This window comes from Oncorhynchus nerka, linkage group LG1, assembly GCF_034236695.1.
Source record: "Oncorhynchus nerka isolate Pitt River linkage group LG1, Oner_Uvic_2.0, whole genome shotgun sequence".
NCBI classification, from domain to species: Eukaryota; Metazoa; Chordata; class Actinopteri; order Salmoniformes; family Salmonidae; genus Oncorhynchus; species Oncorhynchus nerka.
Genome location: NC_088396.1, coordinates 14,311,707 through 14,339,284, shown reverse-complemented (window position 1 = coordinate 14,339,284; position 27,578 = coordinate 14,311,707). Strand labels below are relative to the sequence as shown.

General features: G+C 42.7%; 1 protein-coding gene across 1 annotated transcript in view; it reads right to left on the bottom strand.

The window, feature by feature from the left end:
- Positions 1-756: 756 nt before the first annotated feature.
- col28a2a (collagen, type XXVIII, alpha 2a) overlaps positions 757-27,578 on the bottom strand; it is a 39,588-nt gene continuing 12,766 nt past the window's right edge. Inside the window, exons 12-37 of the mRNA XM_065006971.1 lie at positions 15,162-15,230; positions 15,010-15,078; positions 14,426-14,494; positions 12,918-12,986; positions 11,277-11,345; positions 11,119-11,187; positions 10,916-10,984; positions 10,734-10,805; positions 10,463-10,531; positions 10,302-10,373; positions 9,699-9,767; positions 9,447-9,515; positions 8,243-8,311; positions 8,072-8,140; positions 7,872-7,940; positions 7,625-7,693; positions 7,420-7,488; positions 7,227-7,307; positions 7,077-7,112; positions 6,944-6,980; positions 6,294-6,851; positions 5,932-6,144; positions 5,518-5,672; positions 5,096-5,338; positions 3,302-3,491; positions 757-3,213 (exon numbers count right to left, since the gene is read on the bottom strand). Coding sequence (XP_064863043.1) covers positions 3,206-3,213; positions 3,302-3,491; positions 5,096-5,338; positions 5,518-5,672; positions 5,932-6,144; positions 6,294-6,851; positions 6,944-6,980; positions 7,077-7,112; positions 7,227-7,307; positions 7,420-7,488; positions 7,625-7,693; positions 7,872-7,940; positions 8,072-8,140; positions 8,243-8,311; positions 9,447-9,515; positions 9,699-9,767; positions 10,302-10,373; positions 10,463-10,531; positions 10,734-10,805; positions 10,916-10,984; positions 11,119-11,187; positions 11,277-11,345; positions 12,918-12,986; positions 14,426-14,494; positions 15,010-15,078; positions 15,162-15,230 — 2,700 coding nt within the window. The 3' untranslated portion in view covers positions 757-3,205. The remainder of the gene's footprint in view (positions 3,214-3,301; positions 3,492-5,095; positions 5,339-5,517; positions 5,673-5,931; positions 6,145-6,293; positions 6,852-6,943; positions 6,981-7,076; positions 7,113-7,226; positions 7,308-7,419; positions 7,489-7,624; positions 7,694-7,871; positions 7,941-8,071; positions 8,141-8,242; positions 8,312-9,446; positions 9,516-9,698; positions 9,768-10,301; positions 10,374-10,462; positions 10,532-10,733; positions 10,806-10,915; positions 10,985-11,118; positions 11,188-11,276; positions 11,346-12,917; positions 12,987-14,425; positions 14,495-15,009; positions 15,079-15,161; positions 15,231-27,578) is intronic.

Sequence of the window (27,578 nt, the reverse complement as noted above, 5' to 3'; positions counted from 1 at the left end):
CACAGCGGCTGCAATTAGAAGGCATCATGTTAATGTTACTACTTAGCTTCGGCTGTTGGAGGTCCTGACGAATCGTGTCCAGATAAAGCGTCCGGAGTGAAAAAGTTGAGGAAAAAAATCAATAAATATATGAACGGTAATTAAAAAGTGAAAACCGTAAAGTTGTCAGGTAGCAAAATAGGTTGGCAACAAAACGCACAGCAACTCGAAAACAAGCCTGCAAGTTGTGACCGCTAGCTGAAGAAAAAGTGCATGGCATAAGTCTTCGGTGAGCTAGCTAGGTTAGCCTTGCCACATTGGCTAACCAAATCTCAAAAGTCTCCTTCCTCTCTTCCACCGTGGTGGGGAAAAAGCATCACGAAGCAGGTAGCTAAGTGGGCTAGTTTGATGAAGGCTAGCCATGTGGTGCTAGTTTTGACTGGAGCCTGAGAAGCAAACTTTTCCTTTCAGTAAAAGTACCCAATTCTCTCGACAAGAAGCTGTAATACCACACTCCACAGCGAGTCCTGGCGAACAATTAAGCAGGAAAGCAGTGATTCTGTCCGTCAGACAGATACCGAAAAAAGCATTTGAAAGAGAACACACAGCACATCTACTCTATAGAACCACACACACAAACAGGCCTCTTTTAAAGATCAAAAAGGTGGAGGGCTTACTTAAACAAAGGAAGGACTAGGTTGGACTGTATGATAGGCTAGATCAGGTTTATTGCTGCCACTATGACGCATCAGTCAGAATACAATGAGGAGACGGAGATAAGAATCCCAAAATTATATTTATTCACAGTTGAAGAACGAACACAAAAAGGCACATGGGGAGGGTTGGAGCTTGGTTAAAGGGGCAATCTGCTGTTCAAACAATAACCGCTGTTTCGGTAAACTGCTCTCAAATTCATAGACAGAGCTATGGATGCAAGGACTGACCATCCGTGATATTTTCTAAATTATAGTTTGAACCATGTTTTGAGGCTATGCAGTGTTTGCAAAACAAGCTTATATTTTGGGTTCTGATGGGGACAGTTGAACTAAGCTCATGAGGCATTTCTTCTTCAAGAATCAGTGCCTTCAGAAAGTATTCACACCCCTTTAATTTTTTCCACATTTTGTTGTATTACAACTTGGAATTTAAAATGGATAAAATGTAGATGTGTGTCACTGATCTACACACAATGCCCCACAATGTCAAAGTGGAATTCTGTTTTTAGAATTTTGTACAAATTAATAAAAAACTAAAAGCTGAAATGTCTGGAGTCAATAAGTATTCAACCCCTTTGTTATGGCAAGCCTAAATAACTTCATGAGTAAAAATGTCCTTTAACAAGTCAGATAAGTTGTATGGACTAATTCTGTGTGCAATAATGGTGTTTAACATGATTTTTGAATGACTACCCCATCTCTGTACCCCATACATACAATTATCTGTAAAGTCCTTCAGTTGAGCAGTGAATTTCAAGCACAGATTCAATGACAAAGACTAGCGATGTTTTCCAATGACTCGCAAAAGAATGGCACCTATTGTTAGATGGGTAAAAAACAGACATTGAATATCCCTTTGATCATGGTGAAGTTATTAATTACACTTTTGATGGTGCATCAATACACCCAGTCACTACAAAGATACAGGCGTCCTTCCTAACTCAGTTGACGGAGAGGAAGGAAACCGCTCAGGGATTTCACCATGATACCAATGGTGATTTTAAAAGGAGATGGATCAACAACAATGTAGTTACTCCACAATATTGACCTAAATTACAGAATGAAAAGAAGGAAGCCTGAACAGAATAAAAAATATTCCAATATATGCATCCTGTTTGCAATAAGGCATTAAAGTAATACTGCAAAACATGTGGCAAAGAAATGTACGTTTTGACCTCAATACAAAGCATTATGTTTGGGGCAAATCTAATACAGCCCATCACTGAGTACCACTTTTCATATTTTCAAGCATGGTGGTTCTACATCATGTTATGAGTATGCTTGTCATCAGCAAGGACCAGGGAGCTTTTTAGGATAAAAAGAAAAGGAATATAGCTAAGCACAGGCAAGTCCTAGAGGAAAACGTGGTTCAGTCTGCTTTCCAACAGACACAGGGAGACAAATTCACCTTTCAGCAGGAAAACAACCTAAAACACAAGGCCAAATACACTGAGTGTACAAAACATTAGGAACACCTTTCTAATATTGAGTTGCACCCTCTTTTGCCTCCAGAACAGCCTCAATTCGTCAGGGCATGGACGCTAAAAGGTGTTCTACAGGGATGCTGGCCCATGTTGACTCCAAAGCTTCCCACTGTTTTGTGAAGTTGGCTATCTATCTATCCTTTTTCAATCAATAAAAACAAATACAAAACAAAATCATCAAAACCAGTACACATGTAAAAAATGTGATTCATTTCAAAGTTAGCTTATTCATCAACAGCAACGTGCGATTTCCCAAAACACTTTGGAAGAAAAATACATAGGTCAAGTTGCATACTGTCACTTATAGGCCTGGCGTATGTGACCCTAAAACGGACTAATACATATCATTAAACAAACAAGAAAAATAATTACAGCACCTATTTAATTTAGTTTGCTTTAAAATACAATTACTGAATTCAGACGTATACTACAAAAAAAAAATGTATTCTAGAAGACTATCCCTATATTATAAAACGATATTGTGGGACAGCATAATGGCAGCACAATGTGCTTATGGCTAAGAGGTATGAGAATTGTATTGTGTGATGTTTTTCTCAGGTAAACCTGAAATGACAAACGCTGGGCTTGAACCTATCCTCTTTGTTCAGTACAGCTTACGGTTGAGTAACATTGAGGTATTGAATGGATTAGTTAATCCAACATCAATATAATAAGAGTAAGGTATAGGATCACTTTTCAAATGTAATAAAACAGTTACCATAGCAACGTTATATTTTTTTCACAAATTCAGACTTCTGTAAATATAGTCCACAGATAACCATACATCTGAAAAGAAAGGCAACTTCATGAAATCTAGAAGTGGCATGTCCTTCCCTTATTCTCTACACCTCAAGAGAGAGAGACACAGAGAGCTGCAAAAATAACGCTATTTCCAATGATAAATGCCTGTTGTAAATATACCATTTTTAAATATCAGTAGTACACTATTATTAAACGTCCTCTGCACTTTGCTTAGTTGGTTCCATGGCAGATTGTTCTGATGAGTTGATTGATCATCTGCCTGTTTTAACCCGCTGTGGAAAATACAGGGAGAGCATATCAAAAAGAATACCAGAAAACAGAGCACCGAAGCTTAAGAGCACTACGAGCTGTGGCACATACCTGTTCTAGATAGAACACAGGTCTTTTTACACACATCCTCTGTCTCAAAGCGGTTGGCATTTCCTTCACAGCTTCCATACCAGAACTGGGCACAGGAATTGGCCTGTTTGTCGTAATACCACTGGATGTTGTACTCTCGACAGGTGCCTTGGTCCAAACTCAGGTTACAGCGGGGATTGAGCGAGACGGACTCTGACAAAACAACATCGAAGGAGAGGTATGACATACAGTGCATTCGGAAAGTATTCAGACCCCTTGACTTTTCACACATTTTTTACATTATATCCTCATTGTAAAATTGATAAAATTGTATTTTTCACTCATCAATCTACACACAATACCCCATAATGACAAAGAAAAAACAGGTTTTTAGAAATGTTAGCAAAGTTATTCAAAATAAAAAGCTAAAATATCACATTTACATATGTATTCAGACCATTTACTCAGTTACTTTGTTGAAGCACCTTTGGCAGCGATTACAGCCTCGAGTCTTCTTGGGTATGACGCTACAAGCTTGGCACACCTGTATTTGGGGAGTTTCTCCCATTCTTCTCTGCAGATCCTCTCAAGCTCTGTCAGGTTGGATGGGGAGTGTCGCTGCACAGCTATTTTCAGGTCTTTCCAGAGATGTTCGATCAGGTTCAAGTCTGGGCTCTGGCTAGGCCACTCAAGGAGATTTGTCCTGAAGCCACTCCCACGTTGTCTTGGCTGTGTGCTTAGGGTCATTGTCCTATTGGAAGGTGAACTGCTCTGGAGCAGGTTTTCATCAAGGATCTCTCTGGACTTTGCTCTGTTCATCTTTCCTCCATCCTGACTAGTCTCCCAGTCCCTGCCACTGAAAAACATCCCACAGCATGATGCTACCACCACCATGCTTCACCATAGGGATGGGGCAAGGTTTTCTCCAGACGTGACCCTTCTCATGGTTTGAGAGTCTTTAGGTGCCTTTTGGCAAAATCCAAGAGGGCTGTCATGTACCTTTTACTGAGGAGTGGCTTTCTTCTGGCCATGCTACCATAAAGGCCTGATTGGTGGAGTACTGCAGAGATTGTGGTCCTTCTTGAAGATTCTCCCATCCCTACAGGGGAATTCTGGAGCTCCTTCAGAGTGACCATCGGGTTCTTGGTTACCTCCCTGACCAAGGCCCTTCTCGCCCGATTACTCAATTTGGCTGAGCGGCCAGCTCTAGGAAGAGTCTTGGTGGTTCCAAACTTCTTCTATTTGAGAATGATGGAGGCCACTGTCTTCTTGGGATCCATTTTTTGGTACCCTTCCCCAGATCTGTGCCTCGAAACAATCCTGTCTCGGAGCTCTATGGACAATTCCTTCGACCTCATGGCTTGGTTTTTGCTCTGACATGCACTGTCAACTGTGGGACTTTATATAGACAGGTGTGTGCCTTTCCAAATCATGTCCAATCAATTGAATTTACCACAGGTGGACTCCAATCAAGTTGTAGAAACATCTCAAGGATGATCAGTGGAAATAGGATGTACCTGATCTCAATTTCGAGTCTCATAGCAAAGGGTCTGAATACTTGCAAACATTTCTAAAACCCTGTTTTAGCTTTGTCATTATGGGGTATTGTGTGTAGATTGAGGAGGTAAAATATTGATTTAATCCATTTTAGAATAAGGCTGTAATGTAATTCAATGTGGAAAAAGTAAAAGGGTCTGAATACTTTCCCGAATTCAAGGAATTTGAAAAGGTGTAAAGATATTGAACGCCAACTTCCATGACAGAAATGACTGTTTCTTTATCTAACACAACATGTTGCAGTGTTAGGTCCTAAGCTTGGGGGGAAATAGAATTAGGGATAGGAATTGATACAGGCTGAAATTGGCCCTCGCTGGATGATGAAGCTGAACCTGTTGTTCCTGAGGATGATGATGCTGATCCTGATGACGAGACAGCTGTGTTGGAGTGGGAGCTTTCCTTTGCAGGGAAGATGGATACTGTTTCGTTAGCTACAGCCACAGTACTACCTGTTCGCACGTAGGTCCTGACGTCTAAATCTTCACCCTCTTCATCATCCACCTGGATGATGACACACACAGATTAGTTAGACAGTAACTCAACCCTCTACTGCTAAAATGTAATTAATTGACTAACAGAGCAATGACTATAACAAAGCAATCATTCAATTGCTCCTCTATAACACCTAAGGAGAGATACTTTGTATGATATAAATGTGTCCTGTAAAGGTCTACTTGGACCTGCACTGGGAGTGGTCCAGCATTGAGGGGCAGAACAAAGTTATCTCCACGGCCTCTGATGTGACTCTGGGAACTGGTGCGTCCACTTGGATTTAGGATAGGATCCTCATTATAGGTGTTTCCATGTTCGTTATTCCCCTGTCCGTTGTTCCCATGTCCGCTGTTCCCATGTCCGCTGTTCCCATGTCCGCTGTTCCCCTGTCCGCTGTTCCCCTGTCCGTTATTCCCCTGTCCGTTGTTCCCATGTCCGCTGTTCCCATGTCCACTGTTCCCCTGTCCGTTGTTCCCCTGTCCGTTGTTCCCATGTCCGTTGTTCCCATGTCCGTTGTTCCCATGTCCGTTGTTCCCCTGTCCGTTATTCCCCTCTATTCCCCTGTCCATTATTCTCATGTCCGTTATTCCCATGTCCGTTATTCCCATGTCCGTTATTCCCCTGTCCGTTGTTCCCATGTCCGTTGTTCCCATGTCCGTTATTCTCATGTCCGTTATTCTCATGTCCGTTATTCCCCTGTCCGTTGTTCCCATAGCCGTTGTTCCCATTTCTTCCAAAGCCATTAGTGTTGCGATTCAACACAAGGGCTCCATTCTCATCCTCACAGAACTGGCTAACAAGCTTTGACTCCAGAGCTGAAAGACAAAAGGAGAGAAATGACAATGTCAGGTAAAGTATAAAATATGATATCTGTATGACAATAAAGGGTAAAGTTGTGACTACTGTACAACAGCATTGTATTAAGTAATGTGTGATACCATACACATATGACCATGTTAATCACCTGGTAGAGTGTTGAAATCGTCGATGAGGTACATATGTTCACTGTCAGGGTCAGAGGCGATCAGATTTAGTTCACGCAGGAACTCGGCCTGGGTTGTATCTGAGGTGTTGACAATCCCCAGTGCATACATCTCAATGTTGGCAGCATGGGCCTCCCTCACAGCAATGTCCAGCTTCACAGGCTCTCGTTTGTCTGTCTGTCCATCTGTGATAACAATGGCCACTTTCCTAACCCCAGTACGGGCACTGTAGAAGGCCTCCTGAGTAGCCTTCCGGATGGCGGTGCTAGTATAGGTTCCCTCACCCACGTAGGACATCTTCCTGATGGCCTGCTTGACATCTTGTTTGGTCATGTAGCGTGCCAGATTGAACTCCAGGTGGACATCCAGACTGTACAGGACTAATCCAATTCTGGTGGCGTTACGTCCAACAGTGGTACGGTCCACCAGAGCTGTGACGAAGTCCTTGATGATTTCAAAGTTTTCCGGACCAACGCTCTCTGAGCTGTCAATGACGAATACAAGCTCCATTGGCCTCTCCTTGCACTTGATTCCACATCCTAAAAGCATGAGAGAGATGCTGAATTAACATTATTTAATTAAAGCTTCATGCTTTAGCTTGGATTTATTATTATCATGGTGTTAGTCTTACCACATATTTCCTTGATCAATTTAATGATGTCTTCTCTCTGGTAGTGATAGAAGTGTGAGATTTATATTCATATTTCATATTTTTGTATATATTACAGAGCCATTCAAGCAGTATGTAAAGTTTGTGAACTTACTGTAAGCCCCACTTCACCCTTTACTCCTGGCCTCCCCTGAGTTATGAGAGAAACATTTGAAATGATTCATACATCACTACTTCTAAATGATATGAAAGAACACCATAAAACAGCAATTTTGGTAAAACAATGAATATTTAGAAAACTCACAGACTCTCCAGGAACCCCAGAATCTCCCATGCCCCCCTTTACACCCTTATTTCCTCTCTCACCCTGCAAGCCACGGTCACCCTGCGGTGATGAGACAGGAGGAAGCAACAGGAGCACTGCTGTTAGAGACAAGGTCACTGCATCCATCAGAGGAAGAGGGCTATGAGTTGAAGCATGCATGTCATCCTCTTACCTTACCTCCTGGGAATCCTTCCCCTATGGGTCCCCTTGGCCCTGTCACACCCTGAGACCCCTGCTCACCCTAAAATACAAAAGATGAATCATTAATCAAAACAAGACCCATCGGTTGGTCATTTACCCAAAGGCCAGGTAGTTGAAAAAGAGCTAAAACACACTAAAGATCACAGGTCAGGAGTGGACGGTGTTATTAAACATACCTTGGGGCCCTGCAGACCTTCCCCTGGGGGCCCATTTGGACCAGGGGGTCCTTTCCTTCCAATGTTACCCTGGAAACCAATGATGCTAATTTAATGGGAGGGGACGGACAGGCTACAGACTATAACTAAAGTTGATTAAGTTTGGACATTGCCATCACAGCTGGACTACCGGTATGTGTTAAGTTATTACACTCAGAATGTGACCTATGGCTGAATAATGGAAGTTCTGTTAATATTAGCTTCATACCGGTGGTCCTTGCACACCCTTTCCTTTTGGGCCTGACAAACCTGGCAATCCTCTGAAGCCAATGTCTCCCTGGGACAGACAGATGTAGAGTCACGTACGATACATAATACACATTCACGTTGACATATAGTAAGTAGGTTGTAGCAGATTGACATAGAGGATTTAGGGACAGATACATGAAAAATACAGATGACAAGTACCTTAGGTCCTGGGATGCCAATGCCCTCAGGGCCCTGCTCTCCCTGTAGACCTGGAAGGCCTGGAGGACCCTAAAAAAGAAACAGGGAACAATCCAAATGGAATGAGTTTGGCTTAACACCAGTAATCTGCAGTTAAGTATGCAGTTGGCCATGCTGGTTGTAGGTACTCACCACTGGGCCAGGGAAACCTTCACCTTTGGATCCAAAAGGTCCTGATGGACCAGGATTACCACGGTCACCCTGGTAAAAAAAAACAATACCGTAATTGCCTATTAAGCGCACCTGAATATAAACCGCACCCACTGAATTGTTAAAAAATATGTATTTTGTACATAAATAAGCCGTACATGTCTATAAGCCGCAGGTGCCTACCGGTACATTGAAACAAATTAACTTTACACAGCCTTTAAACGAAACACGGCTTGTAACAAAAATAAATAGGCTTTAACGAAACACGGCTTGTAACAAAAATAAATAGGCTTTAACGAAACACGGCTTGTAACAAAAATTAAAACAGTAGCCTACCAAGAAAGTCATTGGTCACTATCTTCCTCCTCCTGTGCACTGAAACCACTGAAGTCATCTCCTTCGGTGTCGGAGTTGAATAGCCTCAGAATTGCTTCATCCGATGTTGGATCGTTTTCATTGTCGCTCTCGTCACTTTCATCCGGAGCAGCCTTTCGAAACCCGTTGATGATAGTGGATTTTTTGACAATGCTCCACGCTGTCAGGACCCACTGGCAGACTTGACCATAAATTGCTCTTCGCATGCGGCCCGTTTTAGTGAAGGATTTCTCCCCACTCTTCATCCAAGCCTCCCACTGAACACGGAGCGCCACCTTAAATGCACGATTTACACTGATGTCGAGTGGCTGCAAATACTTTGGGCCATCTGCTTTTCTTCCCCTCTGAAAGGTTTGTTGTCTTTTTGCACTGAGTCAGTTCCTCACGCTGCTGTTTACAAAGTCTTATAATCGACTCATTAAGGCCAAGCTCCCGTGCAGCAGCTCTATTTCCTTGTCCAACAGCCAGATCGATCGCCTTCAACTTGAAAGCTGCATCATATGCATTTCTCTGTGTCTTTGCCATGATGAGGGTGACAAAATTACTACCGTAATCAGAATGATGGGAAGTTTGAGCGCGCTCGATTTACGTCACATTATGTGACGGTGCTCAGTTTTTTGGCTGCGGCATGAATCTTGCGAAAGCGGGAAAAATCCATAATTTAGCGAGTCATTGTATAAACCGCGAGATTCAAAGTGTGGGAATAAATTAGCGGCTTATAGTTCGGAAATTACGTTATTCAAAACGATGAGCATATGCCTCATAGTAATAGTAATTTCATGTTTTCTTTGTTGTGAATTGCAACACTTACCTTTGGCCCAGGTAGCCCATAGCCTGTCTCTCCAGTCGGCCCAGAGGGACCAGGTGGGCCTAGATCACCCTGAGACAGAGAATGAGATAAGCTCATCACAATGCTGTTTATCAGCCAGGATGTGAGGATGCATTGCAACAGACTGCATGTAACAGTGTTTCTTACTGCAGGCTAACAGGCCTGTCAAATGTGTACAGTACCTGCCAAGACTTGCATACAGAAACAGGGTGTTAATAGATGTGTATTTCTTACCTTGGGACCTGCAATGGCCCGTCCCGGTAGTCCTGGCATGCCCAGTCGGCCTGGTGTGCCAGGCTCCCCCTGAAAAAAAAAATCAAATAACATTGAACTCTACAGACACTTTATCCAAACAAGCCCTACACTACCAACAGCCTGCAGAGATTTTCTGCAGTGTTTGCCACTTCTGTAATCTTCTAGTGTATTTTGGTTGAACTCAAACTGTTGGCCTGCTATTACAACAATCTCAACAAATATGCAGTCAACACAGTGTGTGTTGAGTGTTGCTTGTAAATAACCTAAATAGACGTTAATTTAATGAATAATGGTAAGTCAAAGCAAACAATACTATCAGGTTTGCTAAATCTGCCGTGCTGTGATCAGATTGTGTGTTATTGTGTTATTCTCACCATGGCACTTATCATAAGAGTAGAGGTGTTCTGGTCAAATTCCCAACCTGGCCCCTTTCAATCATGTCCACCAAATCATCCACCTGATTCCCATTTGGCATATATCACTCCTCACCTCTCCACTATGCTAGCTTATGTGTGGTGAGCATTCTGCCCCCCCCCCCCCCCCCCCTATATAAATGCAACCAATTAGTATTATCATTATTACCTTTGCCCCTGAGGGTCCGGTCATGCCAGGAGGTCCATGTAATCCACGGATGCCCCTCTGACCCTGGTCTCCCTGGTAGGGGTGGAGCACACATCATTTACATGACCCCCTCTTGGTGCTTACAGGTTAGTATGACAGAAGGGTAAGGATGTGAAACCTACCTTCTCGCCCTGGGTGCCGATCCCTGCTGCTCCATCAGGACCTCTTATACCAGCTACACCCGCCTCACCCTGGCAGTGGCGAAGGGTAGATGGGACAGACCATTTCACATTGGCACATTCCTTTCCTTTGTGGTATACTGGTTCTATAGAACTATACTGGATCTATAGAACTATACTGGATCTATAGAACTATACTGGATGTATAGAACTATACTGGATCTATAGAACTATACTGTATCTATAGAAGTGGTGTAAAGGTGAAATAACACACCTTCTGTCCTGGAGCCCCGTCCTCGCCTGGAAGACCAGGTAAGCCAGCCAGGCCAGATGTACCAAGCTCACCCTGGAAAAGAAACAAATTGCTTTTAAAAATATATCACAAGTTCAACAGGCTTATTTGAAAAGGTGTTTTTTTTATTCTTTGGAAGAGGGTGGATACGGTATTTGTCTTACCTTTGGCCCTGGCTCACCAACACCTCTCTCCCCTGTAGCTCCGAGCTCTCCGGGGAAACCTTGATCACCCTAGAAATAAGAGAATGGAAAGTAGGGTGAAGAAATCCACCAGGCAAAAACAACAGGCTAGCTACAAACAACAGCAATTAGAGAATTCCATTATCTTGGCCTTTAATTCATGGCTTTACATTGTCTCTACCAACCTTAGGTCCAGGTAAGCCCTCTCCTTGAGGTCCTCTGCCTCCAGGTGGACCTCTGGGACCCTCCACTCCCTGAGGAATAACAATCACAATTACATGTGTGTGTGTGTTTGATGGGAATGCAAGTGTAGTGTTTCGTTAATCTCCGCCACTCAGCTTACCTTCTCCCCCTGGATGCCCGCTCCTGTAAGTCCAACAAGTCCTGGATGACCTGGAGGCCCGAACTCACCCTGAGGTCAAACATAGAAAGGGTTAAGGGCAGGGCCCGATTAAGAAATCATAGGCCCCGGGGCTTTGTCTTTCATAGGCTCCCCTGCCCCCAGCTCACGGTGATGGCCGATGCGCTCGTCGTGGCAATAGCCTATCTCAAGATGAGATCATTTGAAAAACAGTGCTGCTGTTAGCTAAAATTGGGAGTTGTTGAGAATATATATGTTTTATTGGTTCTAAACACAGATTAGTCTTCTCTCTTCAGCAGTGGGCATTTGCTTTCCAAACAGCATGTTTTCCCCGAAATTGTTTTGTGAATTCTGTAAAAGGCAAACCGACAGCCGCAGCTAACCGTAGAAATATAATCCATAGATGGCAGTTCTCATTCAAGTCAGGACTGGCATCCATTGCTAGTGTACCCATGAGTTTAACTGTCAAATTGCCAGGGTAAGAGGTTCCAAAACCCTTCTATGGATTATATGTCTATGGCCACAATGCAACAAACTGTATATTTGACACGCATGCTGCCCAAACTGGGGCCTTCCAAACTGAAAGCAAACTGGTAACTGCCAAAATAAAGGAAACACTTGGGTAAACGAGGTATAAAAAGTATATGTTATGGTGTGGGGGTGCATTTTCCTGGTATGGTTTAGGTCCACTTGTAGAATCTATGCCAAGGTGCATTGAAGCTATTCTGGCAGCTCGTGTTGGCCCAACACCCTATTAAAACACATTATGTTGGTGTTTCTTTTATTTTGGCAGATACCTGTATGTGCTTGTGATCAAACTTAATCCATTATGAACTATTGATCCTCTATGGCTAAATTATGCTCTCTGGTGTATTTTGAACATTTGGCACGGACTCCTGTGGTTGGATAAAAAAGGCATGACTAGCAGAGCAGGCTCCTGAGGGTTGGCAGTTGCAGTAAAAAAAATCCTAAATATATACTACATACAGTATATAATATATACAGTATATACTTCCTTTAATATTATTGTAAAACTATTATTATTATATATTTTTGTTTTTTGCTTCCTCTTTGCTTTCTCTTCCCCCAGAGGCTTCAGCCCCGTTAAACCCCTGCATTAATCCGGCCCTGGTTGAGGGTCTAGGTTGGCATTTAAACCTTTATGAGTTTATTGGCCTTTATGTCTTCAAATCAAGATAATTGGCACTAATAGAATCACCAGGCTGAATATCTGCATGAGTGCCTTTCCTAAATGTGATGTGAGCATATAGAGTATCTTGTTCTTGACTACAGAGGGCTAAAATCCCTAACCACCTAACCATAAATGTGGCTTAATTTGAGTGCTAGACACGGGTTATGCCAGTAGTTGTATGTAACAATGTACTGTAGCATGGTTGTTTATTGAATCCTACATCATGCAAAAAGAATCCTACCTTCAACTTTCCCACAGTAACTACAGCTATAACTCCCCCCTCCCCCCCCCCTTTCTTTCTCAATGGAGTGGCCCAAGGAGGCCCAGAGGGAGGATCCAAGGCTTCTTTATGAACTTCATTAGGTCTTTTGTTGGGTAGACATGGCATGTTTGTGTGAATGGCATTGATTAATGATGTATTTACAGCCCACCTTTTCTCCTTTGATTCCTGCACCAGTCTGTCCTCTTGGCCCCCTCGGTCCGGCCAGCCCCCGGTCTCCCTGCCGAACAAAGACTCTCCCGTCACACACATCCAGCTCCCACTGGTTCACACAATCACGGCACTATCCTCATTGTTCTCATTCTCAGTCGATAGTGTAGTAGGGACCGGGAGGGTTAAGTTAGCACCTGTCTGTCTTGTGAGTAACATGACATGGTCCTGTATGACTGAAGTTAATGTTATTCTCAAATATGGCGTTCATGTTGGAATCTGTTTACTTTATCCTTCTGTTGCTTACCCTTGTCAAACTTGGCAGAGGGAGAGGGTGATGAATTTAGGCATGTTTATTGCATCAGCAACAGTTGAAAAATAATTAAATGCAGACACACAGACAGGAACATATTAATTGTTGGGGGGGGGGGGGGGGGTTGACCTGTCCTTTAAAACGGCTCTGACCCCTTTTTGGAACGGGGACTTTCCCATAAGAGCCCATGTTTGGTTACCTCAGGACATTTTCTGTGTTACGCTCATTTTCCACGATCTGCCTACTACTGCCAAATGTACGTGCATCAACCGCAGGTCACACTCAACATTGCTGTTATTTGATTTGCTCTCAGGTTCTGACTTGAATTAGGAAAAACAGACTGAAGGAAGTATTCCACTGCTAAAGAATTTGTTCACAAGGATGTTTTATACATTTACTCATCCGATATAAGCACTGTGTTCATGTTCACGTCTCTACATGTTACGATGATAATATAACTCCAATAAAACCCAAGATGAACTCCAAGTGCTGTCAAACAAAAAAGGATAGCTATGTTTACATAATGTGTTCCATTTTGTGTTTTGATTGCCACTTAAATCCCATGGAAATCCAGCCCCTCTCCAAGTGCATGTGATGTTTGAACAGTCCACATATAAGATATGATATGTCACTCCACAAGTTGCAACATGGAGAAATTACATTGTTTTTAAAGGGTTTGCATGACATGAATGCATCAACATGAATGGTAACACTTGACTGAGAACTAGCTGTGAGTAGACTACTTTGGAGAAGAGCAGGGCCTGGCTTTGGCAGATGCAGTAAATGTGTTTATTACACAGTTCTTCCCTCTGAAATCCAGTGAATGAGAGTTGTGCTTTCATGCTTATGTAACTCCTTGTCAGTTTCTGAGGCTAATTGTAGCCCAACAGATGGCCATCTTCAACAGCCCAGGCGCTGGTAGAATCAAGAGGCTGAGAAGCCGTCTGATTTATGGAAGGTTTAGGTCTGTTTCTGCTATTGGTGTAACACAAAGAATGTCTTTTGAGTGGACATTCTGCTTCCAGCATTGTAGCTAATGGTAATCCCAGAAATGATGCTGTGGGCTAACACAATTCTGTGGGCTAACACAATAGAAAGAATGGAGGATAAAAATGAAGAGGAGCGCATTCTAGCTGTACCCAGATCATTTCTCTATTGTATTTTCCCTTTTATTCATGACAAAATCGTAATCATACCTTTGGCCCAGGGAGCCCTTCTCCGTGGGGTCCTTTCTCCCCTTGAAAACCTTGTGGCCCTTGAGGCCCCTGTAAAATAAACCAGCATTATCCTTTACCAACATTGGGTCAGATGACACTGTCTATGTAGTTATCATCAGCTCACATTTCCTACTGTGATATACACTGAGTATACAAAATATTAAGGACACCTCTTTTCATGACATAGGCTGGTCATGTGAATCGATGTGAATGCTATGATCCCTTATTGATGTCAGCTGTTAAATTCACTTCAATCAGTGTAGATGAAGGGGGTGACAGGTTAAAGAATAGTTTTTAAGCCTTGAGTCAATTGAGACATGAATTGTGTATGTATGCCATTCAGGGGTGGAAAGGGCAAAACAAAATATTTAAGTGCCTTTGAACGGGGTATGGTAGTAGGGGGGGGGGGGGGGGTGCAACTCAATGTTAGGAAGTTGTTCTTAATGTTTTGTACACTGAGTGTATAGTATCACTCACAAAGTTTATCAGGTTGTCAATGAAACCAAACTACATAATGTAGTACGCTACAGTAAAATGCTAGTCGGGTGTTTCATTCCACTCACTGGCTGGCCATATTCACTCAACCCTGTCGGACCAGGGGGGCCGGGTTTTCCCTGGAATCCCAGATCACCCTGCAAAAAAGACACGGTGAGATGGAACAGGTAACATAAAACAATTCATTAGTTAGACAAAAGCAAAAACAGACTAAATGTACCTTTGGTCCAGGAAGTCCAATACCATTTTCTCCCTGAATTCCGGCCGGGCCAGCTTGACCCCGATCACCCTGTGATGACAAACACAAGAGACACAGATTAAAGGTAGCAGCAAACAAAGACAGCAGCATAATACAGATCCAATGTCAAGAACAAGGGAGTGGGTTTCAGCTAAAGGACGGTACAAAGCTCTAATTCAGTCTCGGCAGTTCAGAGAAACATGATACCAATTACAGTTGAAGTCGGAAGTTTACATACACTTAGGTTGGAGTCATTAAAACTCATTTTTTAACCACTCCACAAATTTCTTGTTAACAAACTATAGTTTTGGCAAGTCGGTTAGGGCATCTACTTTGTGCATGACACAGGTCATTTTTCCAACTATTGTTTACAGACAGATTATTTCACTTATAATTCACTGTATCACAATTCCAGTGGGTCAGAAGTTTACATACATTAAGTACATTAAGTGACTAGGGTGGGCATTCTATGTTATTTTTTCTATGTTTTTGTATTTCTTTGTTTCTGGCTGGGTATGGTTCTCAATCAGGGACAGCTGTCTATCGTTGTCTCTGATTGGGAACCATACTTAGGTAGCTCTTGTCCACATGGGTTTTGTGGGTAGTTGTTTTCTGTATAGTTAGTTTCCTTACAGAACCGTTTGTTTTCCTCTTTGTAATTTTTTGTTCTCGTGTTCTGGTTTTAATCAAATATCATGAACACGTCTCATGCTGCGCTTTGGTCCAGTCATTCACAGGAAGAGGATCGTTACATTAAGTTGACTGTGCCTTTAAACATCTTGGAAAATTCCAGAAAATGATGTCATGGCTTTAGGCTAATTGACATCATTCGAGTCAATTGGAAGTGTACCTGTGGATGTATTTCAAGGCCTACCTTCAAACTCAGTTCCTCTTTGCTTCATGGGAAAATCAAAAGAAATCAGCCAAGACCTCAGAAAAAACAATTGTAGACCTCCACAAGTCTGGTTCATCGTTGGGAGCAATTTCCAAACGTCTGAAGGTACCACATTCATCTGTACAAACAATAGTAGGCAAGTATAAACACCATGGGACTACGCAGCCGTCATACCGCTCAGGAAGGAGACACGTTCTGTGTCCTAGAGATGAACGTATTTTGGTGCGAAAAGTGCAAATCAATCCCAGAACAACAGCAAAGGACCTTGTGAAGATGCTGGAGGAAACAGGTACAAAAGTATCTATATCCACAGTAAAACGAGTCCTATATCGACATAACCTGAAAGGAAGAAAGAAAGGAAGAAGGAAGAAGCTACTTCTCCAAAACCGCCATAAAAAAGCCAGACTACAGTTTGCAACTGCACATGGGGACAAAGATCATACTTTTTGGAGAAATGTCCTCTGGTGTGATGAAACAAAAATAGAACTGTTTGGCCATAATGACCATTGTTATGTTTGGAGGGAAAAGGGGAGACTTTAAAAAAAAAGAATACCATCCCAACCGTGAAGCACGGGGTGGAACAAGTTCTCATGTTGTGGGGGTGCTTTGCTGCAGGAGGGACTGGTGCACTTCACAAAATAGATGGCATCATGAGGCAGGAAAATCCCTGACCTCAATTCTATAGAAAGTTTGTGGGCAGAACTGAAAAAGCGTGTGCGAGCAAGGAGGCCTACAAACCTGACTCAGTTACACCAGCTCTGTCAGGAGGAATGTGCCAAAATTCACTCAACTTGTTGTGGGAAGTGTGGAAGGAGCAAAATGTTTGACTCAAATTAAACAATTTAAAGGCAATGCTACCAAATACTAATTGAGTGTTGTAGTTTGTTTCCAATTTAAGAGATTTTGTAGTTGCAAACTTCTGACCTACTGGAACTGTGTTGAAAGAAATAAAAACTGAAATAAATCATTCTCTCTATTATTATTCTGACATTTCACATTCTTAAAATAAAGTGATGATCCTAACTGACCTAAAACAGGGGAATTGTTACTTGGATTAAAAGTCAGGAATTGTGAAAAACTGAGTTTAAATGTAGTTGGCTAAGGTGTATGTAAACTTCCAACTTCAACTGTATATACAAATATATAAAATATATAAAATATAAGACAAAACACACATCACGACAAGAGAGACACCACAACACTACATAAAGAGAGACCTAAGACAAACACATAGCATGTATCATGACGTTGGCCTGGGGGTAGGTTTATGACAGTCATAAATACCTCTTTCCCCCTTTTTCCTCTCTCTACCCTACTGATGTTACATTTGCAAACCGCTTGGTTAACATAGAGATTCTTGGAACATCAGAAGGTGGGGGGAAATGAACTATATTCTGGTAATCCGAGGTGGATCAGAGACTCACCAGCAGCAGCAGACCCCTCCGACCTCATTGAACATATGCAGTGGTACTTAATGAATATTATGTCAGTTCGGTTGTCATCTGAGACATTCTCATCAATGATAAGATGACATAAACTCTACAGTGGAAAGTCTACACATCAGAGTTATCGGATTCACATGGAATTGTTGTTCAATTTAAATGTTTGAATATGAAATTATTCGTGATGGGATGAAATGTGATTTTAGCTTCTAAAATGTGAGATTTGGGTTTTCATAAGGTTAGGGCTCTGCTCAATCAGTGGCCCGCCCCTGTGAAGGGACATGGGTTATAAAACTTTTCAAACATGCCCTCCTCTCCCTTCCTATATAAAGCCTTGACGACAATATAACCTCCTGTTCCGAGGATGTGAGGACGACGGTCTGATGACAGAATGGTTCAGATAATAACTACAGAACGAAGCCATCAGCGTGAGCTTTGGTTGCAAATGGTATGAACTTTGAACTCTTATTCACTACAGAACAGCAGCTGCAAACGAGGGTTAGGAAGGAACAGACAGAGTATCCCGTCTATCACACAACGACGTTACTACAACGTATCCAATTGACCGCCAGAGACATTCTTCAAAGGACAAACATTTAAGGACTCGGTTTGGCAACACGGCCTTCCATCTACCATCAACCTACTGAAGCACAGCTCAGAGTAAATATTTAGTGCGTTTTCCTTTTCCAAATGGGCTGTAATTTAGAATGCATCAGATACTGTATTTACGAAAGCACAGCTTCTTCCTTTGTTACTCAGTCTTCCCGCTCTTTCACTCAAACCCAGCCCCTTTTCTTTTGTGTAACAAGTTGTCATATCTGTTCCGCCCACTAGGGACGTTTTCCTTTATGATATAATTTGTAATCAAGTTATGATTAATTATGTGTATGTGTAATTCTGTGTGATTAGTTTGGTATTTAGTACAGTGGGGCAAAAAAGCATTTAGTCAGCCACCAATTGTGCAAGTTCTCCCACTTAAAAAGATGAGAGAGGCCTGTAATTTTCATCATGGGTACACTTCAACTATGACAGACAAAATGAGAAAAGAAAATCCAGAAAATCACATTGTAGGATTTTTAATGAATCTATTTGCAAATGATGGAAAATAAGTATTTGGTCAATAACGAAAGTTTATCTCAATACTTTGTTATATACCCTTTGTTGGCAATGACAGAGGTCAAACGTTTTCTGTAAGTCTTCACAAGGTTTTCACACACTGTTGCTGGTATTTTGGCCCATTCCTCCATGCAGATCTCCTCTAGAGCAGTGATGTTTTGGGGCTGTTGTTGGGCAACACGGACTGAAATCAACTCCCTCCAAAGATTTTCTATGGGGTTGAGATCTGGAGACTGGCTAGGCCACTCCACGACCTTGAAATGCTTCTTACGAAGCCACTCCTTCATTACCCGGGCGGTGCGTTTGGGATCATTGTCATGCTGAAAGACCCAGCCACATTTCATCTTCAATGCCCTTGCTGATGGAAGGAGGTTTTCACTCAAAATCTCACGATACATGGCATTCATTCTTTCCTTTTCCCCATTCATTCTTTCCTTTTACACGGATCAGTCGTCCTGGTCCCTTTGCAGAAAAACAGCCCCAAAGCATGATGTTTCCATCCCCATGCTTCACAGTAGGTATGGTGTTCTTGGATGCAACTCAGCATTCTTTGTCCTCCAAACACGAATATTCGTGATGGGATGAGTTTTTACCAAAAAGTTATATTTTGGTTTCATCTGACCATATGACATTCTCCCAGTCTTCTGGATCATCCAAATGCTCTCTAGCAAACTTCAGAGGTCAGACATGTACTGGCTTAAGCAGGGGGACACCTCTGGCACTGCAGGATTTGAGTTTGAACATTTTGTTACTGATGGTAGGCTTTGTTACTTTGGTCCCAGCTCTCTGCAGATCATTCACTAGGTCCCCCCGTGTGGTTCTGGAATTTTTGCTATCACCGTTCTTGTGATCATTTTGACCCCCACTTCAAAGGTGAGATCTTGGCAACTGTGGATCCCAGATGAAGCACGTGGGAGATTATCAGTGGTCTTGTATGTCTTCCATTTGGAAATAATTGCTTCCCACAGTTGATTTCTTCAAACCAAGCTGCTTACCTTTTGCAGATTCAGTCTTCGCAGCCTGGTGCACGTTTTCCTTTACATATAATTTTTGTTTCTGGTGTATGTGTAATTCTTGACAGCTTTGGTCAGTGGCCAAGTGGAGTTTGTCAGTCTGACTGTTTGAGGTTGTGGACAGGTGTCTTTTATACTGATAACAAGTTCAAACAGGTGCCATTAATGTAGGGTAACAATGATGGAGGATAAGATTTGAGTCTCTTAAAGAAGAAGTTTACAGGTCTGTGAGAGCATGACAGAGGTCAAACTTGTTTTTGTTTTAGGTGACCACTGTTACTTATTTTCCACCATAATTTAAATAAATTCTGTTAAAAATCCTCCAATGTTTTTCTGGATTTTTTTTTCTAATTTTGTCTGTTATAGTTGAAGTGTACCTATGATGACTTTTACAGGCCTCTCATTTTTAAGTGGGAGAACTTGCACAATTGGTGGCTGACTAAATACTTTTCCCCCACTGTAAATAAATAATTAAACCCAATTTTGTATTGCTGATTCAACGTGTTAGCCAGGGTTCAAAGAAGATTTACAACTTTCAGATGAGACTGAATTAAGATGATGATTAATATTGACTGCTGTTGATGTAAAATATTACTAGGTCTTTAAGAGTTTATTCTGGAAGATAACAGCTATATAAAATTTTTTGCTTAACCTGGTGCCTACAACTCTACTTTAATTACATTTACATGATTAGCTCAATCAGGTAATATTAGTATTAATATTATAAATTATTTTTAGAATAGCATGTCATATCACGACTGTGGCATAGCCAAAGACACAACACATGGCAGAAAACATGACAACACAACACGGAAATAAATATCACAACATGACAACAACATGGTAGCAACACAACACAACGCTATACACCAAGTCACTTGGCTCTGTCATAACCTCACATGGTCTCTCCTATCATTGCTATGCAGATGATTTTACACACAATTAATCATTTCTCCTTTCCCCCTTCTGATGACCAGGTGGTGAATCGCATCTCTGCATGTCTGGCAGACATATCAGTGTGGATGACGCTGATCACCACCTCAAGCTGAATATCTTGGCAAGACGGAGCTGCTCTTCCTCCCGGGAAGGACTGCCCATTCCATGATCTCGCCATCACGGTTTTGACAACTGCCATTTTGTCCTCCTCCCAGAGCGCTAAGAACCTTGGCGTGATCCTGGACAACATTTTAAAAGTTCTCAACTTGTTGCCTGGATCAAGGCGGTGGCCTTTATCTGATAGGTTCATGCTTTTGAGTTTTCTACAACATCCGCAGAGTACAGGTCACACAGGAAGCAGGCAGGTCCTAATCCAGGCACTTGTCATCTCCCGTCTGGATTACTGATAACTCGCTGTTGGCTGGGCTCCTGCCTGTGCCATTAAACCCCTATCATTTTCATCCAGAACGCCGCAGCCCAGATCTGGTGTTCAACTTCCATTTCCTAAGTTCTCTCACGTCACCCCGCTTACCTCCGCTTCTCTCCACTGGCTTCCAGTTGAAGTCCTCGCATCCGCTACAAGACCATGGTGTTGCCTACGGAGACTGTGAGGGGAACGGCACCTCAGTACCTCCAGGCTCTGATCAGGCCCTACACCCAAACAAGGGCACTGCGTTCATCCACCTCTGGCCTGCTCGCCTCCCTACCACTGAGGAAGTAAATTCCAATTACAGGCGCAGCCCAGTCAAAACTGTTCGCTGACTCTGGCCCCCCAATGGTGGAACAAATTTCACTGATTCAACGGTTACAGGGCGTGGAAGATCAAGAATCACCAGATGAGACTGAATTAAGATGATGATTAACCCCACTGCTTTGATGTAAAATATTACTAGGTCTTTAAGAGTTTATTCGGAAGATAAAGCTATATAAAATTTTTCTCACCCCCGACTCCTTAAAAGATTTAGATTGCTCAATCAGGTAATTTAAAGTTAATATTATAAATTATTTTATAGAATGAATGTCATATCACTTAATTTGCCAAAGACACAACACATGGCAGAAAGAGCGACAACACAAATGATCACAAATGACAACAACATGGTAGCAACACAACATGGCAGCAGAATAACATGGTAGCAGCACAAAACAGTGTACAAACATTATTGGGCACAGACAACCGCACAAAAGACAGGAAGGTAAAGACAACTATACATCATGCTCAGCAGCCACAACTGTCAGTAAGAGTGTCCATGATTGAGTCTTTGAATGAAGAGATTGAGATAGAACTGTCCAGTTTGAGTGTTTGTGGCAGCATATAGGCCTATGGGTAGGCTACATGAGGTGTGTGACTAAAAGTTGCAAAAAAATACATTGTTTCTTATGCTGTGCATCATTCACAAGTGATAATATATAATTCACAAGTGATAGGCTAATTTTGTTACGCATCAGACTATTCTTGATTTCAAATCAAATCAAATAACATTTTATTGGTCACATACAAATGGTTAGCAGATGTTTATGTGAGTGCAGCCAGACAGGATGCTCTCAATTGTGCATCTGTAAAGGTTTGTGAGGGTTTTATGTGACAAGCCAAATTTCTTCAGCCCCCTGAGGTTGAAGAGGATCTGTTGCGCCTTTTTCACCACACTGTCTGTGTGGGTGGACCATTTCAGTTTGTCTGTGATGTGTACGCCGAGGAACTTAAAACTTTCCCCCTTCTCCACTGCTGTCCCATCATGTGGATAGGGGGGTGCTCCCTCTGCTGTTTCCTGAAGTCCACGATAATCTCCTTTGTTTTGTTGATCGTTGAGTGAGAGTTTGTTTTGCTGACGCCACACTCCGAGTGCCCTCACCTCCTCCCTGTAGGCTGTCTTGTCGTTGTTGGTAATCAAGCCTACCACTGTAGTGTCGTCCGCAAACTTGATGATTGAGTTGGAGGCGTGTATGGACACGCAGTCATGGGTGAACAGGGAGTACAGGAGGGGGCTATGTACGCACCCTTGTGGGGCCCCAGTGTTGAGGATCAGCGAGGTGGAGATGTTTCCTACCTTCACAATCTGGGGGGCGGCCTGTCAGGAAGTCCAGGACCCAATTGCACAGGAAAGGGTTGAGACCCAGGGCCTCTAGCTTAATGATGAGCTTGGAAGGTACTATGGTGTTGAATGCTGAGCTATAGTCAATGAACAGCATTCTTACATAGGTATTCCTCAGATGGGATAGGGCAGTGTGCAGTGTGATGGCGATTGCATCGTCTATGGACCTATTGGGGCGGTAAGCAAATTGAAGTGGGTTTAGGGTGACAGGTAAGGAGTAGGTGATATGATCCTTGACTAGCCTCTCAAAGCACTTCATGACAGAAGTGAGTGCTATGGGGCGATAGTCATTTAGTTCAGTTACCTTTGCCTTATTTGGGTATAGGAACAACGGGAGCCATTTTGAAGCATGTGGGGACAGCAGACTGGGAGAGGGAGAGATTGACTATGTCCATAAACACCCCAGCCAGCTGGTCTGCGCATGCTCTGAGGACGCGGCTAGGGATGCTGTCTGGGCCGGCACCCTTACAAAAGTTAACACGTTTAATGTCTTACTCACGTCAGCCATGGAAAAGGAGAGCCCACAGTCCGTGTAAGCGGGCCGTGTCGGTGGCACTGTATTATCCTCAAAGCGGGCAAAGAAGGTGTTTAGTTTGTCTGGAAGCAAGACGTCGGTGTCCGTGACGTTTCTCTTTGTAGTCCGTGATTGTCTGTAGACCCTGCCACATACGTCTTGTGTCTGAGCTGTTGAATTGCGACTCCACTTTGTCTCTATACTGACATTTCGCTTCTTTGATTGTCTTGCAGAGGGAATAACTACACTGTTTGTATTCAGCCATAATCCCAGTCACCTTTACATGGTTAAATGTGTTGGTTCATGCTTTCAGTTTACGCAAATGCCACCATCTATCCACGGTTTCTGGTTAGGGTAGGTTTTAATAGTCACAGTGGGTACAACATCTCCTGTGCACTTTCTTAGAAATTCACTCACCGAATCAGTATATACGTCAATGTTATTCTCTGAGGCTACCTGGAACATGTCCCAGTCCGTATGATCAAAACAATCTTGAGTGTGGATTCCAATTGGTCAGATCAACATTGAATAGTTCCTAACACAGGTACATCCTGTTTGAGTTTCTACCTATAGGAAGGGAGGAGCAAAATGGAGTCGTGGTTGGATTTGCAAAAAGGAGGGCGAGGGAGGGCTTTGTATGCATCGTGGAAGTTAGAGTAGCAGTGATCCAGAGTTTTGCCAGCACAAAACACGCAGCCTCAGGATATATGGTTTCCAGTTTGCATAAAGTCCAGTGAAGATCCTTGAGGGCCATCGTGGTATCGGCTTGAGGGGGGATATACATGGCTGTGACAATAACCAAAGACAATTTTCTTGGGAGATAATATGGTCTGCATTTAATTGTGAGGAATTCTAGGTCGGGTGAACAAAAGGACTTGAGTTCCTGTATGTTGTTACAATTACACCATGAGTTGATAATCATGAAACATACACCCCGCTCTTCTTCTTCCCGGAGAGATGTTTATTCCTGTCGGCGTGACGTACAAAGAATCCAGGTGGCTGTATCGACTCCAACAGCATATCCCGAGAGAGCCATGTTTCCGTGAAACAGAGTTTGTTACAGTCCCTGATGTCTCTCTGGAAAGCAAGCATTGTCCTAATTTCATCTACCTTGTTATCTAGAGACTGGACATTAGCGAGTAATATACTTGGAAGCGGTGGGTGGTGTGTGCGCCTTCGAAGTCTGACCAGAAGACCGCTCCGTCTACCTCTTCTCTGGCGGTGTTGTTTTGGGTGTGACTCTGGAATCAGCTGAATCTGAGCAGCTAACCGATCGCTGCAGCTGTACATAGTCTATCGGTAAATAGCCCACCCATTTTTACCTACCTCATCCCCATACTGTTTTTATTTATTTACTTTTCTGCTCTTTTGCACACCAATATCTCTACCTGTACATGACCATCTGATCATTTATCACTCCAGTGTTAATCTGCAAAATTGTAATTATTCGCCTACCTCCTCATGCCTTTTGCACACAATGTATATAGACTCCCCTTTTTTTTCTACTGTGTTATTGACTTGTTAATTGTTTACTCCATGTGTAACTCTGTTGTCTGTTCACACTGCTATGCTTTATCTTGGCCAGGTCGCAGTTGCAAATGAGAACTTGTTCTCAACTAGCCTACCTGGTTAAATAAAGGTGAAATAAAAAATAAAATAAAAATTTAGAATGGACCATTATCATGCACCTGTATCGAAACAGGTGCATCGGGAAAAAAATACATGTCATCTATGCACTTAAATAGCGAATGGAGGACGTTTTTCCCCATGGTTTATTTTCATGCCAGCCAGGTAGGTTATACTCATGTTGTAAATATTAGCAATGCGCTTAATATTAGGAAGGTTGAGAAATAAATATAGTAGGCCTAGCCTATTGAAAGCTGATGGGAGCCTCCTCTTTTTATTAGCAGCCATCACTCTGTTTTCTGCCTTAATTGCATAGTCTATAGAAATTTGCATTGATGTCAGAGTGATTAGAGGGACAATGGATTGCTGAGTACCAAGCAGTTAGCAAGTTTGGTAGGCTACTAATGACCAGCAGCAGCATCAGAGCTTGGAGAGGACAAAAAGGCTTCAACAGTTTTTACCTCCAAGCCATAAGACTCCTGAACAGGTAACCAAATGGTTACTTGGACTATTTGCATTGTGTGCCCCCCCAACCCCTCTTTTACGCTGCTGCTACTCTCTGTTCATCATATATGCATAGTCACTTTAACGATACCTACATGTACATACTACCTCAATAAGCCTGACTAACAGGTGTCTGTATATAGCCTTGCTACTGTTATTTCAAATTTATTTTTACTGTTGTTTATTTCTTTACACACACACACACACACACAGAGGGAAAAAGTATTTGATCCCCTGGTGATTTTGTACGTTTGCCTACTGACAAAGATATGATCAGTCTATCATTTTAATGGCATGTTTACTGGAACAGTGAGAGACAGATAACAACAAAAAAATCCAGAAAAAAAACGCATGTCAAAAATGTTATAAATTGATTTGCATTTTAAATGAGGGAAATAAGTATTTGACCCCTTCTCAATCTGAAAGACTTCTATCTCCCAGATGTCATTTATACAGGTAACGGGCTGAGATTAGGAGCACACTCTTAAAGGGAGTGCTCCTAATTTCAGTTTGTTACCTGTATAAAAGACACCTGTCCACAGAAGCAATCCATCAATCAGATTCCAAACTCTCCACCATGGCCAAGACCAAAGAGTTCTCCAATGATGTCAGGGACAAGATTGTCAGGGACACAAGGCTGGAATGGGCTATTAGACCATCGCCAAGCAGCTTGGTGAGAAGGTGACAACAGTTGGTGAGATTACTCGCAAATGGAAGAAACACAAAAGAGCTGTCAATCTCCCTCGGCCTGGGGCTCCATGCAAGATCTCACCTCGTGGAGTTGCAATGATCAAGAGAACGGTGAGGAATCAGCCCAGAACTACACGGGACGATCTTGTCAATGATCTCAAAGCAGCTGGGACCATAGTCACCAAGAAAACAATTGGTAACACACTACGCCGTGAAGGACTGAAATCCTGCAGCGCCTGCAAGGTCCCCCTGCTCAAGAAAGCACATATACACTGGGGAGAACAAGTATTTGATACACTGCCGATTTTCCTACTTACAAAGCATGTAGAGGTCTGTAATTTTTTATCATAGGTACACTTCAACTGTGAGAGACGGAATCTAAAACTAAAATCCAGAAAATCACATTGTATGATTTTTAAGTGATTAATTAGCATTTTATTGCATGACATAAGTATTTGATACGTCAGAAAAGCAGAACTTAATATTTGGTACAGAAACCTTTGTTTGCAATTACAGAGATTATACCTTTCCTGTAGTTCTTGACCAGGTTTGCACACACTGCAGCAGGGATTTTGGCCCACTCCTCCATACAGACCTTCTCCAGATCCTTCAGGTTTCGTGGCTGTCGCTGGGCAATACGGACTTTCAGTTCCCTCCAAAGATTTTCTACTGGGTTCAGGTCTGGAGACTGGCTAGGCCACTCCAGGATCTTGAGATGCTTCTTATGGAGCCACTCCTTAGTTGCCCTGGCTGTGTGTTTCGGGTCGTTGTCATGCTGGAAGACCCAGCCACGACCCATCTTCAATGCTCTTACTGAGGGAAGGAGGTTGTTGGCTAAGATCTCGCAATACATGGCCCCATCCATCCTCCCCTCAATACGGTGCAGTCGTCCTGTCCCCTTTGCAGAAAAGCATCCCCAAAGAATGATGTTTCCACCTCTATGCTTCACGGTTGGGATGGTGTTCTTGGGGGTTGTACTCATCCTTCTTGTTCCTCCAAACACAGCGAGTGGAGTTTAGACCAAAAAGCTGTATTTTTGTCTCATCAGACCACATGACCTTCTCCCATTCCTCCTCTGGATCATCCAGATGGTCATTGGCAAACTTCAGACGGGCCTGGACATGCGCTGGTTTGAGCAGGGGGACCTTGCGTGCGCTGCAGGATTTTAATCCATGACGGCGCAGTGTTTTACTAATGTTTTTTTTTGAGACTGTGGTCCCAGCTCTCTTCAAGTTATTGACCAGGTCCTGCCGTGTAGTTCTGGGCTGATCCCTCACCTTCCTCATGATCATTGATGCCCCAAGAGGTGAGATCTTGCATGGAGCCCCAGACCGAGGGTGATTGACCGTCATCTTGAACTTCTTCCATTTTCTAATAATTGCGCCAACAGTTGTTGCCTTCTCACCAAGCTGCTTGCCTATTGTCCTGTAGACCATCCAAGCCTTGTGCAGGTCTACAATTGTATCCCTGATATCCTTACACAGCTCTCTGGTCTTGACCATTGTGGAGAGGTTGGAGTCTGTTTGATTGAGTGTGTGGACAGGTGTCTTTTATACAGGTAACGAGTTCA